This window comes from Patella vulgata, chromosome 2, assembly GCF_932274485.2.
Source record: "Patella vulgata chromosome 2, xgPatVulg1.2, whole genome shotgun sequence".
Lineage (NCBI taxonomy): Eukaryota > Metazoa > Mollusca > Gastropoda > Patellidae > Patella > Patella vulgata.
In genome coordinates, this window is record NC_065880.2 from 27,430,084 (window position 1) to 27,449,645 (window position 19,562).

At 36.1% G+C, this 19,562-nt stretch overlaps 1 protein-coding gene and 1 pseudogene across 1 annotated transcript; both read left to right on the top strand.

Annotated features, from left to right (window-relative positions):
* Positions 1-4,828: 4,828 nt before the first annotated feature.
* LOC126809630 (serine protease inhibitor dipetalogastin-like) lies at positions 4,829-12,082 on the top strand (annotated as a pseudogene).
* A 3,125-nt stretch (positions 12,083-15,207) lies between these two features.
* LOC130010890 (serine protease inhibitor dipetalogastin-like) lies at positions 15,208-18,340 on the top strand. The gene is made up of 3 exons (XM_056099059.1): positions 15,208-15,338; positions 17,931-18,050; positions 18,223-18,340. Exons 1-3 carry the CDS (start codon positions 15,208-15,210, stop codon positions 18,338-18,340), a joined length of 369 nt encoding a protein of 122 aa, XP_055955034.1.
* Positions 18,341-19,562: the final 1,222 nt, after the last annotated feature.

Consider the following 19,562-nt stretch of genomic DNA (forward strand, 5'->3'; position numbering starts at 1 on the left):
AAAATTTGATCTAGTTATGAACAAGATACATATTCCACAAAAACTTTTTTCCAACACCATCCATTTCCGGAAACAGATAAAAGAAGCTGGTTTGAAAGGGGTGGGAGGCCATATCTTTTTCTCAAACACCACCCCTCCCCCTTCCATGTGTTGTGGCGTCAGTCATAACAAAGTTTTGATCTAGTGATGAACAAAATACATATTCTACAAAAACATCTTTCTGATACCACCCATTTCCGGAAAGAAGCTGTTTCATGGTGGTGGGAGGAAGATCAAGAGATGCTAGACTGCATGGCTTCAGTGTTCGCGGACAAAATGCTGGAGAAAGGAATCTGTGGTTAGTTTCAGGAAAGGCAAGAAGTTGGATATCGATATCCACTTCTCATAGTTTTAGAGGCAATAGATTGTGCAGTTGTGCATTTAATGATAAAGGCAGATAACCTTTAATTCATTAGTTGAAAAACAAGTTATTTACATCTCAAATAATAATATTTACTTAAGAGAATTTTATGAATATATCAGACAAAGCCTAGAAATCTCAATTATATCATTTGTTCTATAAATTCATTCATTAACCCAGCATTTTGTGCCAACAAACAAAATTATAATTTACTTAGAGGCGTGAAATAGAGAATCTCCTATGAGTCTTTTTTGATATCAAAAAGTATCAACACAAGTCGATAAAGTAAAAGAAAAACAAGGCTCTGTCGAGTTAGTTTTTTTTACTTTATCACGAGTATTGATATTTTTTGACATGAAAACAGACGATTAGGAGATTTTATTTATCACCCAATCCCTTCTTACATACACCAATAAATAAATATAATTCTTTGCTATAGATTTCACTTTTACTGAACCTGATCACATTACGGCGTAGTGATACATCATTTTTTGACAGCAATTCAACCATTGCAAAGTCCTTTATATTGACCCAGTGTTTCCATCATGGCCAATTAAATAAAAATAGTTCCTTTTTAATTAGAAAGAAGTTACTTTTAATAAAAAATGAACTGTTCTTTGAAAATAAAAAAAAGTAGTTCCTTTTTGATTGACCAATCAAATTCATGTAAAGCGATATCTCCTAAGGTGATATCGCAGTAGATTATCAAATTTATCACATATAAGATATCTACTGTAGAATGTATTATTGGGTGATAAACACTAATAACCCGAACAAAAATAATAGAAACTATATGAAACCCTAATAATAACCCGAACAAAAATAACAGAAAAAAAAAATTTGCGAGAATTTCATTCTATAAAGATTCTTGAAGATCTAAACATTAATCAGCGAAGAACCCGAAAGGATGCTTCAAAACAGATTAAAAATCTCAAAACCTTTCGGGGGCTTGGAAAATGTAAAGCACCCTAGATCCCGGTTGGTTTATCCGCGACCTTCCTTCCTCGTTTGACTCAGATACTCAAACTTTGTTGGGGCGCCGTTACAAAATCTTGCTTACACCACCACCTCTTTGCTACAACCGCCCAGCACGTCACTGTCCCGGGCTTGATCCGCTGGATTTTCCAACCTGATTCTCCTTTATCAGTGTTACAGAATGGGGGATCTGGAAAACAAAAAGTATCCAGATCAGTGTTTCCCAATCCAGGTTGGATCCTGGTGTTGGCCGAGAAAGTTCCTCGGGTTTTCTGCCGTGGTTTCTCGCCTCATTCCGTCTATATGGATTAGACGGAACGAAAGGACGAGAGTATCCTCGTAATAAATCCAGTAATTGTGTATCCATAAAACTCTACCTTGTGTTAATGTTCAGTTACTAAATACATATTAAATTTAGATTTCACGCTGATCGGCAGCGCTAGGGAAGGGATATAACTGGTGTGTAATTTTGTAGGTTTCGGGCAACTGTGCTTATGAGTAGATCATTGAATAAATTTATGGATATGCATCATCCCAGTCCATCCACATTTCTTGGAAACTCTCTATACGGTCAGGGGGGTTGCGGGTAATTTTTGTTTTCAAATTTAAACATTCAGATTCATCCATCAATTCTATACGCATTTATTGGCACTGAAAACCTTCAAGTAACCCGCCGAAAAAAAATCTGGTGAGCGTTAATAAAACTACCAATCCATTAATTCAATACGCATTTATTGGCACTGAAAACCTTCAAGTAACCCGCCAAAGAGTAGCTTGTGAGCGTTCATAAAACTATCTGGTTTTCTGTTTTCTGTAACATAAAACCCTGAAACGAAACTTTTGCTGTCGTTACTTGATTTTGCCAAGTTCTTCCACTGGACAGTGCAGTTTAACCAAAGTGTTCAATAACTTTCATCAAATTTACTATATTATAAAAACGAACATTATTTAGATGCATTGATATTAGAGACTTTTGGCAAGCGTAAATTTCTGGTCCGTATCGCGTATCCGTATGGATTTTGCGTGTGACGTCATCAATGTGTGTGCATTTCTCATACGTGATACGTCACACGGATACGGCAGCACGTATCGAACAGCTTTCATACTTTTAGACGCCGAATTGTTGTATCGTAGCGTTTTTATGAATCTTTGTGTATTCCAGAACACGAAGGTGTATATTTGATGTGATTTTAACCATGATGGTTGATCTACGTGCTAAATTTAGGGAAAGGAACCTTGCAATTCTGTAAATGATTTTATTTTGAGGTAAAGGGGTATAAACTTTCTGAAATGATACATTAGTGAAACCAAAATTTGCAGTCGAGTCGAAGTCAAAGATTTTTAATAAGATTCGACATTATTTTTTTTAATAGCTCAGCGACTGTCGGGCGACTTTATTCTCTCCGGGAAATTGTCGGCTCTAATAGGCACTTGACTAGTACTGATGGTGATCTTGGTAGATATCTGCCATCATGCTGTAATAGAACTAAGCTCAGCTGATCGACGCACACGTACGCGACGCGAAATTCTGCCAAAACTCTAAAACTACATTGACGCAACGTATCACCTATACGATACGGATACGTGATACGGATGGGAAAATTCCGCTTGCCAAAAGTCTCTAATATCTTTTCAGCTCTACGAAGAATGTTTTCGCTGTGTTGGAATTATTATAGACTTAATTAATCCCACGTGTGATCTGTGTATAACCTGGCCATTGTCTTAAAATGAAATACGTAGTGGTCAGCTATACATACATTGACGTGGTAAATAAACACCTCCATATGTGATAATGACTTTATGTTGTTAGACCCAATTTCATTATAAGACGTTCACATCCCGTTCGTATCCACTTTCCCTAATTGTTGGACGCTATATAACCAGGTGTTTATAATTGGCAGTATGACAGACTTGGAATGGAGTTCCTTCCGACTTATGCCTATTCCATGTTCTTCTTAATGAAGCTCTTATCATTATGTTGATCTTTTTTTATCTGTAGTGTTACATATAGGTTGACTGTGCTATAATCTTATAATAACGTTTGTCTTGTTATTCAGAGTAGCTCGTCTGAAATAGCCCGGTTGGTTCAGCAAATGAAACGTTAAACCCCCATTTCGGTTCATTCCTTTTCCTTTGGCCCTCAATTTTTTGTTTAATCCGATATGTCTAGTAACTACAGGTAGTTTAATCAACCATAATTTCTATTTTATTGCAGGTAGTAAATTTGAGGTGGAGTTCTCCTTCACAACAGCATAAAAATGAAATGAAATGAAATGGGGTTTAATGTCATATTTTTTGCACCATGCAGTGTGCTATGGATGGAAATTTGTCCGTGCAGCCCGGCGTTTACCTCTACTCGTCATTGAATTCCGACTGCCAAGGCTTCTTTTACGAGTACGCCAAGTGTACACTGAGCTTCGTTTTTTGTCGTATCCGATCGACTAGACACTGATTCTTGCCAGCCCCCCCCCCACACACACCCTGCCCTGCACCACTGTTCCCCAATCTATTTTCAAATGAAGTAAAATATTGTTTATAAAAAAAATGGATGCATGACAATCCTGGAAACTTTCTCGACTGGGACCGTACCTTGTAACTCCAGGTTCGTTAGTCAGTACCTTAGACACTGAGCCACCGGCCCCACCCTCATAAATAAATTAATTAGGCAATTGGTGAAGTCTCTTGGTGTATTTGGACCATTGCTGCCCATCAACGTTTCCCTTCTGGCCGCCCAAAAAAGGTTCAAAAGAAAGAAGAAAACTTATCAGATACGTCACTCAGTAACAATCTAAGGCATATTTTCCATTCTATCGCAAATGCAATGGTTCTGTTTCCATGTAACCAACGAAAACACTTACATGAAAAACGGACTTCATGCTATTTTTTTTTTCTTGAGGATATTGAACTCGATTCGTTTTTTTTTTTTTTTTGCACATTCCTTATTAACAACTTGTTTTAGACAATCTCGGTCACGATTGGACTAGCCTTATGTTTGTTTAATGTTAACTTAAAGAAAACATGGGCATATCAAGAAGTTGATAATTGGTAAACAAAATTGAAGTGTTTACTAAGTAATATCTTGTACCCGTACAAAATATATTTTAATAAAATCAAAGCGCCCTTGAAAACCTGTAATATCTTTAATAAGTCAGGTTTTTATTGGACGCAAAGGCTGTTAGCGACTATCGAAATGGTCACCAATCATTTTATGAGTCGATATTGATAAGTTTTATCGATTTCTGAACTTCGCATTTAACTCCAAATACATACCTAAAATTTGAAAGATACAAAGTAAATAACGTCGTTGTATGAAGAAGTGTTTAGGTAAACATTTAAATAAAACTCCACGGTATATATAATAAGCTGATATAAGAAAGTTTCTTAGTCGGAGATTTTCTTTTTGTGATTTAAAATTCGAACAACAATGAAGATTTTAATACTCACGGCTTTGATATGGGAGACAGGTAAGCTTCGGGTTTTTCTACCTAGACTTATAAAAAAACTTGCAAAGGCAGAGACGGATACATATATGTAGTGAGGATGTTGTCTTTAAGAGCCAGTAGCTAGCAGGTAGGAAGTAGTTACATTTTCTGGTAGCATAAACAAAAAAACAGAACGAAATAAAAATGTTAGCTTTAGGGGAAAGTCTAAACCAACCGAATTTTTCTTTAACCGTTCAATACATATTTTGGCTAGCGACAATTCGAATCCATACTATTCATCCATTTAGGTATAAATAGTGACGTATGTCGAGCATGCGGAAGGATACGCCTTCTTTCCTTTTAGAACACCAGATACCATGGCGCATTTAGGGAGTTCACACAGTTAACAAATTTGGTGAACTTTTGCATTCGATCTAAGAGTGTCGGCTACACAAATCCTAGTCGACACATGCTCTTTTAGCTATTTGTACACGACGCAGTACATGCTTATGTCTAGGATAGGAGGTCAATTCTTGTCTGAGGAATACACATAGCTAACAATCTGCTATATTGTTTTTGTTAGCCATCATTAGTTTCTATAAATACCCAGTGAGCCAACTCCTAATATTATAAATATTAATTAACAAACACCTTCACTGTAAAACAAGTCGCATGACTGGCAAAAGTCAGACTATCTACAAGGCTTGGAATTATTTAACCATCTTACAGAAATTAGTTCAGTAGGGCAAATATTTAAGAAATCTGTTTTCTAAGGGCGTTTATAAACTTTTCTTGTTAACTATCAATTTTACCTGGGAGTATAAATGGAAAGAGTAGAAGCTTATTTTTAGTATCTTTAGGTAGCGCTAATGCTTATATTGACATACACCCACAAATTGTAGATGAAAGAAGTGAGGTATGGGAACCTAATATTTAAGACCTGATTTCACCAGATTAATCGTATGCTTGTCAGGTAGCACTTTGTCCTACCTATATTATTGTATACAGTAGAAACAATACACATTATAAATATTAATTATACATAGAATAACATTTTTTTCAAATTCGTGTTGAGTGCAAATGTAAAGAAATGCGTAGTTCAATTTCTTTTATCGGGTGTATACATACCTTGAGCAACGTGGTTATAACAAGTGCGATCCTGTCAATTAAAATACAAGTAAAATACCTGTTCACGACAGGTGCTTGTTAACGAGCCACAGGTAAACATCTATATCACGCATTATATAAAGCATATAAACCCCATATACAAGTTGTTTGAGCTCATGTTGTTTTTTGGTTTTGTTTTATTTTTTTGGGGGTCTCTATGGAAATTTTTAAATTTAAAATATTTTTTCTTTGAGAGAGAGAGAGAGAGAGAGTTTAACGTCCACTCGACACAAATTAGGTAATTTCGGGACTAATACATGGTTCAATCTTATTTCAATAATTCGCTTGCGCGTAAGGGGTCTTTAGCAATGTGAAGACCCGGAGAAAACCCACGGGCTTAGACAGGCGACTCAACCCTTGTCACGTACAACCGGGGAATCGAAACCCCGCCAGTTGACTCAATGACAGACCTTATGATACAGTGTGCACGTGCTACCCATACGGCCATCCAACCCCCTTTTTCTTTAAAGACACCTTCCCGCGTACAAGCTTAGTAGGCCTACTTTGATGATGTATTGTGACCAAAAACATACTCAAACTAACTAATCTTTCAAAATTTTGCTTCAGATCCTTCTCAAAACATTGTTTTCGCAAGAAAATACCCCAAGCTATAAAAAAATCTATTAAAAGAAGTCATGTTTGTGTCACGTGTCTTGGCTGTCGAGGTACCTAGCAACAAGCGCGAAGCCAGAGGAGAAATCATTGCATATAAACGACGATGTTGTCTTTAATCACTGTCCATTTATCATAAATATCGAAGACTAATTAAATTCTCGGATTACCCTCCGTGGTTATTATCTCAGAAACTGTTGTACGTTTAAGTTTCTCACTTTTTCCTAGTCCGCTCACCATCATGTTATCAACGCTTAGAGATGGACAATCTTCGCGCGCAACCTCTGGCGCCACTTTAGCAGACGGCCCTTAATCGTCAGACTGTCAATATCTTTTACATGCACGCTGATGTGTCCACTGGATCTCGGTTTTTCTTTCCGTCCGAACGCCATCGCTCTGAAGTTAGGATAATAATGACACTGGTTTCTATTTAACTCCCCGCGTGCCCCCCCCCCCCACACCCGCAAGCCTCCCACTGCAATGAGTTTTACTACCATTTAACCAAACTGGCCCGCAGATGCCTCTTGGCATTTCGTCAATTTTTACTGATTTGATCTATTAGCAAATGATTTCAGTTCGTTCTTGTTCAAATATCTTAAAATATCCTCTCTTCTTGATTAATATCTACAAATGTCTTTTTTATTTTATTTCAGTCACTGCTGCACCATCTCTGTGTCCGTGTCCACTGAATATAGATCCAGTCTGTGGCTCGGATGGTGTTACATACGATAACAAATGCCATTTACAATGTGTGTAAGTCAGTTGTTTGAATAATAAACAAATATCCTGGTAACAATGAGTATAGACAGTATGAATAATAAATAAATTTCATCTGGATTTTCCGACGTGGTTTCCCCTTGTAAGTGGGGGATCACGTGGCTAAGTGGGTAAGACGCTGGCTCGCTAGTCTGGAGGTCGAGAAAGTTCATCCAGATTTTCCGGCGTGGTTCTCCCTTGTCAGTGATGCAGGACGGAGGGGCTGACAAGGAAAGCTGTCTAGTCGTTCGGATGGGACGAAAAACCGAGGCCCCGTGTACACATTGGCGTGCACGTAAAAGATCCCTTGGCAGTTGGAATTCGATATAAGAGTAGGCCGTAGTGCCGCTGTCCGGGCAAAATTTCCCTCATAGCACACTGTATGACGTATGCCCGTCTTCATTAGCCCAGTTCGGAGCAAAACAGTAGGATGTTAAACCCATTTCATTTCATTTCATTTTTTCCCTTGTAAGTGGTGAAGGGAAGCTGTCTAGTCGTTCAGAGGGTAGGAAAAACCGAGGTCCCGTGAACACATTGGCGTGCACGTAAAATGTCCCTTGACAGTTGGAATTCGATATAAGAGTAGGCCGTAGTGCCGCTTTCCGGGCAAAATTTCCCTCATATGCCCGTCTTCATTAGCCCAGTTCGGAGCAGAACAGTAGTACGTTAAACCCCATTTCATTCCATTTCCTGGTAACAATGAGTGGATTGTATAATAATAAACACACGCCCTGGTAAAGATGAGTGGATTGTATGAATAATAAACACATGCCCTGGTAACAATGAGGAGTTTGTATGAATAATTAAACACGTCTTGGTAGCAATAAGTAGACTGTATGAATAATAAACTAATGTCCTGAGCTGGACTACGACACCCCCCCCCCCCCCCACACACACACATACCCACTCAACGTTTAAGGCTTACCCCCCAAATCGAAATGAAAGGGCCAAATTAGAAACACGTTCTTGACACTAAATCAACGGCATTTATGTAGTAGTTTTATTATTTTTTCAGTGGTGTTAGCCAGGTATCTGAAGGAGTGTGTTCTAAACCTTGTATCTGTCAGTCTATATATGAACCAGTCTGTGGTGTTGATGGTAAAACATATGATAATAAATGTGAACTTGCCTGTCAGTGAGTATATCATGAATATTATCTAAAAATTCAATTAACATGCAAATCAAAATTTAAATAACGAAATATTATGTTTTTGCCCTTTTAATAAACATTGAAAAAATACAGGTATATCGTTTGGCTGCCAGTAAAGCTAACATAAAACTTTTTATGTGTAATTAACATGAAAAGAACATACTCTATACTCGGACAGGGGTAAAGCTTTACCTCTATGTGCAAGCGTTATTCGCCATGTTCGAAATACCATTAGAAATCATTAGCTTGTATACCACGCCATGATCACAAAATACTTATAATTTTGGGCAGTGTGAAGTTGGATCGTTTTTCGTTATTCGTTATTCACCAATAACGAATAACGAGGTGGATCACCTCGTTATTCGCGAATAACGAGGGATACGCCACCTCGTTATTCGTAATTCGTTATTCAGCTTTTTATTCGTGATTCAGATATGCAGCTAGCCATGACTAGAATGATGGATGTCAAGTATCCCTCAGTAATATAAAAGACAGCAAAACGCCTTCTAGACGAAAACAGTCCACATTGTTATTCAAGCAGCGAATAATGAGCTGTTTATTATTCGTTTTTCACCTCGTCATTCGGGGTTCACATATGAAGTGTTTCATGCATCTTTAGTTTATTTTAAACAAACCCCAAAGTAGTAGATATAGTCAGTTATTTCCCCGGAAATTGGTCCTATTACCAGAGGATTATCCAGTAGTATATCGTAATGGAAAATGACCTGGTCTACTTTTGGGTGTAACCCTTATGTCAGTGTGATATCCCAGATATATATATAAAGACATACGGTAAATACTGGAATATACAGTTATGGGAAATGCGTTTTATTCCAGTAATGTTACAATGAAATCAGCTGGAGAATGTCCAACTTGTGCTTGTCAGACAATATATCAACCAGTCTGTGGAAGTGATGCTAAAACATATGATAATAAATGTGAACTAGACTGTGCGTAAGTATCGTGGAAGTTATTTAAAATGACACTAATATTTGATGTGTTTTATGAAGTTTGTATCAATCTACATTTAAATATTTAGGTCCACAAACAGACCCAATGTTGACATAAGACAGAATGTTCCACTGTTGGTGCAATAGGCCAAACCAAACCAAAATTAGCAAACAAACTTGCCTTCCTCTCTATTACGAGACGACAATCGTGCTGACCATGTCCCATCACTAATTTGAAAAACAAATCAGTGGTCAATTCATTACTTGATTTCGGCCTCGTAATCAAAGAAGTTTATTTCCTGTAGGATGATATTTTATTAGAGACCAAACCACACATATATGCGAACATGATTAGTATAATATACTAATAAATTTTTAAGATCTAACACATATGGTCATTGCCATTTCGAGATAAAAAAAAAACTGCACAATAATATCGGTTCATTCGCGACCATTCGTTGATCCTGTTAAATTTGCTTATATTACTTGGCGTAGGGTGTATTGGTGTACTAATTGCTGTATGACTCACATGATTTTATCTTATATACTGGAATTGTGTTGTATAAATGGTATGTGGTATATAATATATATAGGCGTAGTTTGTATTGGTATACTAATTGCTGTATAGCGCACATGATATACATGTATCTTATATACTAGAATTTTGTTGTATAAATGGTATGTGGTATATATTATATATAAGTGATGAGGGGTATATATTTGTTGAAGTGGTGTTGTATATATTATATAACGTAGTGGTGTAGACAGGGTCGTATTAAGACCCACAGAGGACCTAAGCACTTAAAAGTTTTTGGTGGCCCCATATGTATGTAATTCAAAATGTAAACATTATTAAAACACTGACAACCACCAGTTATTAATTGCGATATAATAGGTAACAGTAGGAAAAGACAAAAGCAATGAAATACTAATTGAAAGCTCTTAATTAATTTCTAATTTATGTGGTGCCCCTATTGTCATCGGCTAATCCAGCACTTGGTGTTGGTGGATGTTATATATTACAGTGGTGTAGGATATATACTAATTGTTGCATAATATATTATTACAGTGGTGTAGGGAATATATTATATATTACAGTGGTAAAGGATTATACTAAGTGTTGTATATATTATATATTACAGTGGTGTAGGGTATATTGGAGAAGGGGAATGTTACAGTTTGTGTACTTGTCCAGATAAACTTGATCCACTCTGTGCTATGAATGGAAAAACTTACAGAAATCTGTGTTTCCTAGAATGCGGGTAAACCTTTGCTAATTATTTTGTTTTGTATGTTATACGCCATTGGATGAACTTACACACGGATATCTAGATAGACAAAATAATATTCGTTGCGGTCTACCTAGACTACCAATTGTTAAAGCAATTGTATTTTACGATTATTTTAGATTTAACATCGCTGTGAAAAGGTTGTTTTTATGAGACTATAAACGTGACTATAAAATATATGTGTATTTGTAGAAGTCAAGTTGCCGTATCTGGTGGAGAGTGCCCTAAAGTATGTCCTTGTCCTAGAATATATCAACCTGTCTGTGGTAGTGATGGTAAAACTTATGATAATAAATGTACACTAGAATGCAAGTAAGTATTTTTATATTAAAATTAAAGTTTTTGTCATTTGGGTTTTAATTTTGATTGGTCCACACTGCCAGAAGATTCCGGGTTAAATTTGTTCTTTTCATTAGTCACTGGTCACTTGTATTATTCTTATATTATTTTGTAACAACTAATAACGTTATTGGAATATTTTCAGTGAAGTCAACCAAGCATCTGAAGGAGCTTGTCCATGCGCTTGTCCTAAAATATATCAACCAGTCTGTGGTGCTGATGGTAAAACTTATGGTAATAAATGTGAAATGACCTGTGTGTAAGTTGATTCTGATATTTGGTTGGTTCAATCTGATATTAAGCTAATGTATATGCTGCACTCTACGTGAAATTCGTGTTGACCAAGAATGTCATTCCCTCATTACAAAAACGACTCCATAACGGCTTAAGAATAGACTATTCAGGCGTCATGTTGGTTTCCCGATTTTGGATAGTGAAAACGCAACATTACCTCATTATACATGAACTGATAATCTATAACTTATTATTTATTTGATCGATGGTTCTGGAGTTATTCGTATCACGAACATATCGTAAGCTTCAGAGGAAGTTCGAGATAACGATAGTTAACTGTATATTAACTATTATGTAAAATGTGTTTCAGTGGAGTTGATTTAAAATCAGAAGGTGAATGTCCTAAAGTATGTGCCTGTCAGAGAATATATCAACCAGTTTGTGGTAGTGATGGTAAAACTTATGGTAATAAATGCGAATTGATCTGTGTGTAAGTAGTTTTATATTAGACTTGGAATTTGACCGTTAGTTCATTTCTTTATCAGGTCAATTTTAAATTTGTTCTTCCCAAAGCGAAAGTATCTTGTCCTTTGATCAAGAACCACCGATTTTAGAAATATATTGCAATTTTTCAGTGGAGTCAACCAAGTATCTGAAGGAGCTTGTCCTAAAATATATCACCCAGTCTGTGGTAGTGATGTTAAAACGAAGGGCAATAAGCCGAGATAACGATAGTTAATTGTATATTAACTATTATGTAAAATGTGTTTTCAGCGGAGTTGATTTAAAATCAGAAGGTGAATGTCCTAAAGTATGTGCCTGTCAGAAAATATATCAACCCGTCTGTGGTAGCGATGGTAAAACATATGATAATCAGTGTGAAATGAACTGCTCGTGAGGAAATTTTTAAAATTTATTTGTATTAAACCACTAATGTCCCAATTTAGACATGCGACGAGCTTAAATTTATGTTGTGTTTACGAGTTAACTATGTTATAATTACGAGTTACCTATGTCATAATTACGAGATAACTATGTACACGCTAATTACTTATCATTTCGAGATAACAAAAACATTAAAATATATACCTTTATGTGCGTACGTTATCCTCCATAACGCGATAATCACAATATTCAGTCATGTGCGTACATTAATCGCCATGTTTGGGGAATCGTGAATAGTAATTAGGCAGCGTCTACTTTTTGGTGTAACCCTTATGTCTGTATGATGTATGGTAAATACCAGAATATATTGTTATGGGAAATGATATCCTACTTTCTGGACTAACGCGTAAAGACTCGTTGCTTTAGCTCAATAGGATTGCCTTGCAAACTGCACTATTGTAGAAAATGAATCTCTAATAGTAATATCGGCCCAAAAATGGCTCAATTCCGTTGAGTATTTACAAAGATCTATGCTGCTCGCTGTGTAATAAGGCCGCCGCCATTTCGTTGTGTATTTAAAATCTGATTGAATCCAAGCCGGGAGAATATCTAGCCTTGGTCTTTTGATTTTGTGTTTGAGTATATATTAGATTGGATTTAGCCGTGATAAATTTTTAGCGAAAAATACACATGACGTATCGTTACTTTACACGGGCGTCTTGTTTTACTTGCTGATTATATAACGTTTTATTCCAGTAATGTTACAATGAAATCAGCTGGAGAATGTCCTACTTGTGCTTGTCAGACAATATATCAACCAGTCTGTGGAAGTGATGCTAAAACATATGATAATAAATGTGAACTAGACTGTGCGTAAGTATCGTGGAAGTTATTTAAAATAACACTAATATTTGATGTGCTTCGTATGTTTTATGAAGTTGGCATCAATCTACATTTAAATGTTTAGGTCCACAAACAGAGCCAATGTTGAGATAAGACAGAATGTTCCACTGTTGATACAATAAGCCAAATGAAATCAAAATCAGCGAACAACTTGCCTTCCACTCTATATTGTCCCGTCACTAATTTAAATAACAAATCAGATCGAAATATATCAAAAGGGTTTACTTCCTTTAGGAGGGTAGTTTTGCCCGGACAGCGGCGCTACGGCATACTCTTATATCGAATTCCAACAGCCAAGGGATCTTTTATTTACTTCACGCCAATGTGTACATGGGACCTCGGTTTTTTTCTCCTCCGAACGACCAGACAGCTGTCCTTGTCAGGCCCTCGGTTCTGTACCACTGACAAGGGGAAACCACGCCGGAAAATCCTGTTGAACTTTTCCGGCCAACACTGGGAGCAAACCCGCGACCTCCAGGCAAGCAAGCCAGCGTCTTACTCACTTAGGCACCACGGCTCCCCATTTTATTAGAGACTAAACCACATGCAGGCGAATATGATAAGTATATTTCATAAGTTTTTAATATCTAGCACATATGTGTGGCCATTATGATATGTGCTATATATTATATACAAGTTGTATAGGGTATATATGTTGTGTATATTATATATTACAGTGTTGTAGGGTATTTATTGTATTTTACAATGGTGTAGTAGGCCTATATAATATATAATATATTACACTGGTGTAGGGTATATATTAAATATTACAGTGGTGTAGGATATACTAATTGTTGTATATATTATATATTACAGTGGTGTAGGGTTTATGTTATATATTTCAATGTTGTTAGGTATATATAATATATTACAGTGGTGTAGGGAATATATTATAATATTACAGTGGTAAAGAATTATACTAAGTGTTGTATATACTATATATTACAGTGGTGTAGGGAATATATTATATATTACAGTGGTAAAGGATTATACTAAGTGTTGTATATATTATATATTACAGTGGTGTAGGGTATATTGGAGAAGGGGAATGTTACAGTTTGTGTACTTGTCCAGATAAACTTGATCCACTCTGCGCTATGAATGGAAAAACCTACAGAAATCTATGTTTCCTGGAATGCGGGTAATCTTTTATAAATTCTTTTGTCAAATAAGTTCGTATGTCATACGCAGTTATATGAACTTAAATAATATTCGTTGTTGACTACCAAAACTACCAGTTGGCTTTTTTAAAAATTATGTTTCAATTCATTTGAAGAACATGGTTATTGCAGTCGTATTTTACGATTATTTTAGATTTAACATCGCTGTGAAAAGGTTGTTTTTATGAGACTATAAACGTGACTATAAAATATATGTGTATTTGTAGAAGTCAAGTTGCTGTATCTGGTGGGGAGTGCCCTAAAGTATGTCCTTGTCCTAGAATATATCAACCTGTCTGTGGTAGTGATGGTAAAACCTATGATAATAAATGTACTCTAGACTGCAAGTAAGTATTTTCATATTAAAATTAAAGTTTTTGTCATTTGAGTTTTAATTTTGATTGGCCCACACTGCAAGAAGATTCCGGGTGATTGGTTAAATTTGTTCTTTTCATTGGTCACTGGTCACTTGTATTATTCTTATATTATTTTGTAACAACTAATAACGTTATTGGAATATTTTCAGTGAAGTCAACCAAGCATCTGAAGGAGCTTGTCCATGTGCTTGTCCTAGAATATATCAACCAGTCTGCGGTAGTGATGGTAAAACTTATGGTAATAAATGTGAAATGGCCTGTCTGTAAGTTGATTCCGATATTGGATTGGTTCGACTTGATATTAACCTAGTGTATATGTTGATCAAGAACGCCATTCCCTCATTACAAAAAACGACCTAATAACGGCTTTAGGCTATTCAGACGTCATGTTAGCCTATGCAGACTGGTTCCTGATTCTAGATAGTGTAAACCCAACATTACTGCATTATACACAAACTGATAATCTAATCTATAACTTATTATGAATTTGATCGATGTTTCTCGAGTTTTTCGTATCTAGAACATATCGTAAGCTTCAAAGGAAGTTCGAGATAACGATAATTAACTGCATATTAACTATTATGTAAAATGTGTTTCAGCGGAGTTGATTTAAAATCAGAAGGTGAATGTCCTAAAGTATGTGCCTGTCAGAGAATATATCAACCTGTCTGTGGTAGCGATGGTAAAACATATGACAATCAGTGTGAAATGAACTGCTCGTGAGAATTTTTTTAAAATCTATTTGTATTGAACCACTAATATCCCCATTTAGACATCCGACGAGCTCAAATTTATGTTGTGATTACGAATTAACTATGTCATAATTACGAGTTAACTTTGTCATAATTACGAGATAACTATGTATACGCTAATTACTTATCATTTCGAGATAACAAAAGCATTAAAATATATACCTTTATATCAGTCATGTGCGTACATTATTCGCCATGTTCGAGGAATCGCGAATAGTAATTATCGTGTACATGATGCCATGATCACAAAATACTCATATTTTGTTTTTCCTTCAAATTTAAATCGGTATTTAGTTTATTCAAACAAACCCCAAAGTAGTAGATATAGTCAGATATTTTCCCGTAAATTGGTCCTATTACCAGAGGATTATCCAGTAATACATTGTAATGGAAAATGACCTAGTCTTCTTTTTGGTGTAAGCCTTATGTCGGTACGATATATGGTAAATACCGGAATATATCGTTATGGGAAATGATATCCTACTTTCTGGACTAACGCGTAAAGACTTGTTGCTTTAGCTCAGTAGGATTGCCTTGCAAACTGTACTATTGTAGAAAATGAATCTCTAATAGGAATATCGGTCCAAAAATGGTTCATTATTTACAAAGATCTATGCTGCTCGCTATATAATAAGCCCGCCGCCATTTTGTTGTGGGCGAACGTTTTTGATCGGCGTACATTATTTAGCCTTGGTCTTTTGATTTTGTTTTCTAGATTAATGATAAATAATCAATCTGAGTATATATTAGCGTGGATTAATCCATGATAATTTTTTTTAGCAAAAAATGCAAATGACGTATCATGTTTTACTTGCTGATATATTTGATTTACTGTATCGATTATATAACGTTTTATTCCAGTAATGTTACAATGAAATCAGCTGGAGAATGTCCAACTTGTGCTTGTCAGACAATATATCAACCAGTTTGTGGAAGTGATGCTAAAACATATGATAATAAATGTGAACTAGACTGTGTGTAAGTATTGTGGAAGTTATTTAAAATGACACTAATATTTGATGTGTTTGATATGTTCTATGAAGTGTGTATCAATCTACATTTAAATATTTAGGTCCACAAACAGAGCCAATGTTGAGATAAGACAGAATGTTCCACTGTTGATACAATAAGCCAAATGAAATCAAAATCAGCGAACAACTTGCCTTCCACTCTATATTGTCCCATCACTAATTTAAATAACAAATCAGATCGAAATATATCAAAAAGGTTTACTTCCTTTAGGACTATATTTTATTAGAAAAATGAAAGTAAATAAAATAGGGTTTAAGGTCCTACTGTTGTACTTGGTTAATGAAGACGGGCTTACGCCATACGGTGTGATATGGGGGTGCTATGGGGGTAATTTTGCCCAGACAGCAGCGCTACGGCCTACTCTTACATCGAATTCCAACTGTCAAGGGATCTTTTACGTGCACGTCAATGTGTACACGGGACCTCGGTTTTTCGCTCATCTGAACGGCTAGACAGCTGTCCTTGTCAGGCCCTCGGTCCTGTACCACTGACAAGGGGAAACAACGCCGGAAAATCGCGTTGAACTTTCCCGGCCAACACCGGGAGCGAACCCGCGACCTCCAGGCTAGCCAGCCAGCGTCTTACTCATTTAGCCACCATGGCTCGCCATTTTATTAGAGACTAAACCACACACAGGCGAACATGATTAGTATATTTCATAAGTTTTTAATATCTAGCACATATGTGTGGTCATTGCCATTTCGAGATAAACTGCACAATATCGGTTCATTCGAAACCAATCGCTGATTCAGTTAAATTTGCGTATATATACAGTGACGTCGGGTGTATTAGTCTACTAATTGCTGTATAGCTCACATGATACATCATATATACTACAATTATGTTGTATCATGATGTGGTATATATTTTAAGTGGTATGGGGTATACATGTATATTGGTTGTAGTAGTCTAGGGCATACATGTTGTGTATATTATATATTACAGTGTTGTAGGGTATTTTTTTATATTTTTCAGTGGTGTAGTATATAATATATTATATATTACAGTGGTGTGGGGTGTATATTATATTTTAAAGTGGTGTTAAGTATATATAATATATTACAGTGGTGTAGGGAATATATTATAATATTACAGTGGTAAAGGATTATACTAAGTGTTGTATATATTATATATTACAGTGGTGTAGGGTATATTGGAGAAGGGGAATGTTACAGTTTGTGTACTTGTCCAGATAAACTTGATCCACTCTGCGCTATGAATGGAAAAACCTACAGAAATCTATGTTTCCTGGAATGCGGGTAATCTTTTATAAATTCTTTTGTCAAATAAGTGCGTATGTCATACGCCATTATATGAACTTAAACACGAACATCCAGAAGGCAAAATAATATTCGTTGTTGACTACCAAGACTACCAGTTGGCTTTTTTAAAAATTATGTTTCAATTCATTTGAAGAACATGGTTATAGCAGTCGTATTTTACGATTATTTTAGATTTAACATCGATGTAAAAAAGTTGTTTTTATGAGACTATAAACGTGACTATAAAATATATGTGTATTTGTAGAAGTCAAGTTGCTGTATCTGGTGGAGAGTGCCCTAAAGTATGTCCTTGTCCTAGAATATATCAACCTGTCTGTGGTAGTGATGGTAAAACTTATGATAATAAATGTACACTAGAATGCAAGTAAGTATTTTTATATTAAAATTAAAGTTTTTGTCATTTGGGTTTTAATTTTGATTGGTCCACACTGCCAGAAGATTCCGGGTTAAATTTGTTCTTTTCATTAGTCACTGGTCACTTTTATTATTCTTATATTATTTTGTAACAAATAATAATGTTATTTGAATATTTTCAGTGAAGTCAACCAAGCATCTGAAGGAGCTTGTCCATGCGCTTGTCCTAAAATATATCAACCAGTCTGTGGTGCTGATGGTAAAACTTATGGTAATAAATGTGAAATGACCTGTGTGTAAGTTGATTCTGATATTTGATTGGTTCAATCTGATATTAAGCTAATGTATATGTTGAACTCTATGAAATTCGTGTTGACCAAGAACGTCATTCCCTCGTTACAAAAATTCCTCAATAACGGCTTAAGAATAGGCTATTCAGGCGTCATGTCGGTCTATGCAGATTGGTTTCCCGATTTTTGATAGTGAAAACGCAACATTACCTCATTATACATGAACTGATAATCTATAACTTATTATTTATTTGATCGATGTTTCTCGAGTTATTCGTATCTAGAACATATCGCAAGCTTCAAAGGAAGTTGGAGATAACGATAGTTAACCGTATATTAACTATTATGTAAAATGTGTTTCAGCGGAGTTGATTTAAAATCAGAAGGTGAATGTCCTAAAGTATGTGCCTGTCAGAGAATATATCAACCCGTCTGTGGTAGCGATGGTAAAACATATGATAATCAGTGTGAAATGAACTGCTCGTGAGAAATTTTTAAAATTATTTGTATTGCACCACTATGACTGCATGTCCAGTATGATTGTCATGTCATTGGATATTGGGATTCTCATAGTGATAGCACATTTTGATACGATCACTATCGGATATCCAGCTTACTTTAACGTTCCGTTCCTGAGTTACCCCCCGCAAACTGAAGACCCTCTGAATTTGATGGAGGCTACAATTTTTGAACAAATTTGGCGTGTAGCATTGGGTTCACGAGATGACAACCGCTTGTTCTCCATACGAACAAAATACGATGTAAAAAAAATCTACGCGATTGTCTCAGGAAGACAACATGAACACCCGAAGCCCTCGCAATGCCCTTACGTTGGCCTTAAGAAGGTCAAAATGAACACACGAATTCAACACGAAAATGAACCTTCGCATGGTCCTTCGAAAATTTTTTGGCATGCCAATGATTTTGTCAGCGCTCACGAAGTTGCTGTCGGAGCTTGAAAAACTTCACAGACGGTCATACGATGGCCCAAGATGCCCTCACGAATGGTACGATGTTTTTACGATCGTGTGTCATTTTTGAGAGGTTGTGACTCCCGATAAAGCAGCTTCCAGAATCAGTCATGAGCAACTCTACAGAGCCATTGTGTGACCTTCGTGTGTACAAAATTCACATCTTCGTATTACATTCGTGTGTGGTTCGGGTGTCATGATGTGACTTTCTATAACAATAGCACTTGCTTCGGCTGTTAATTGGTTTTTGACCAGGTTCGG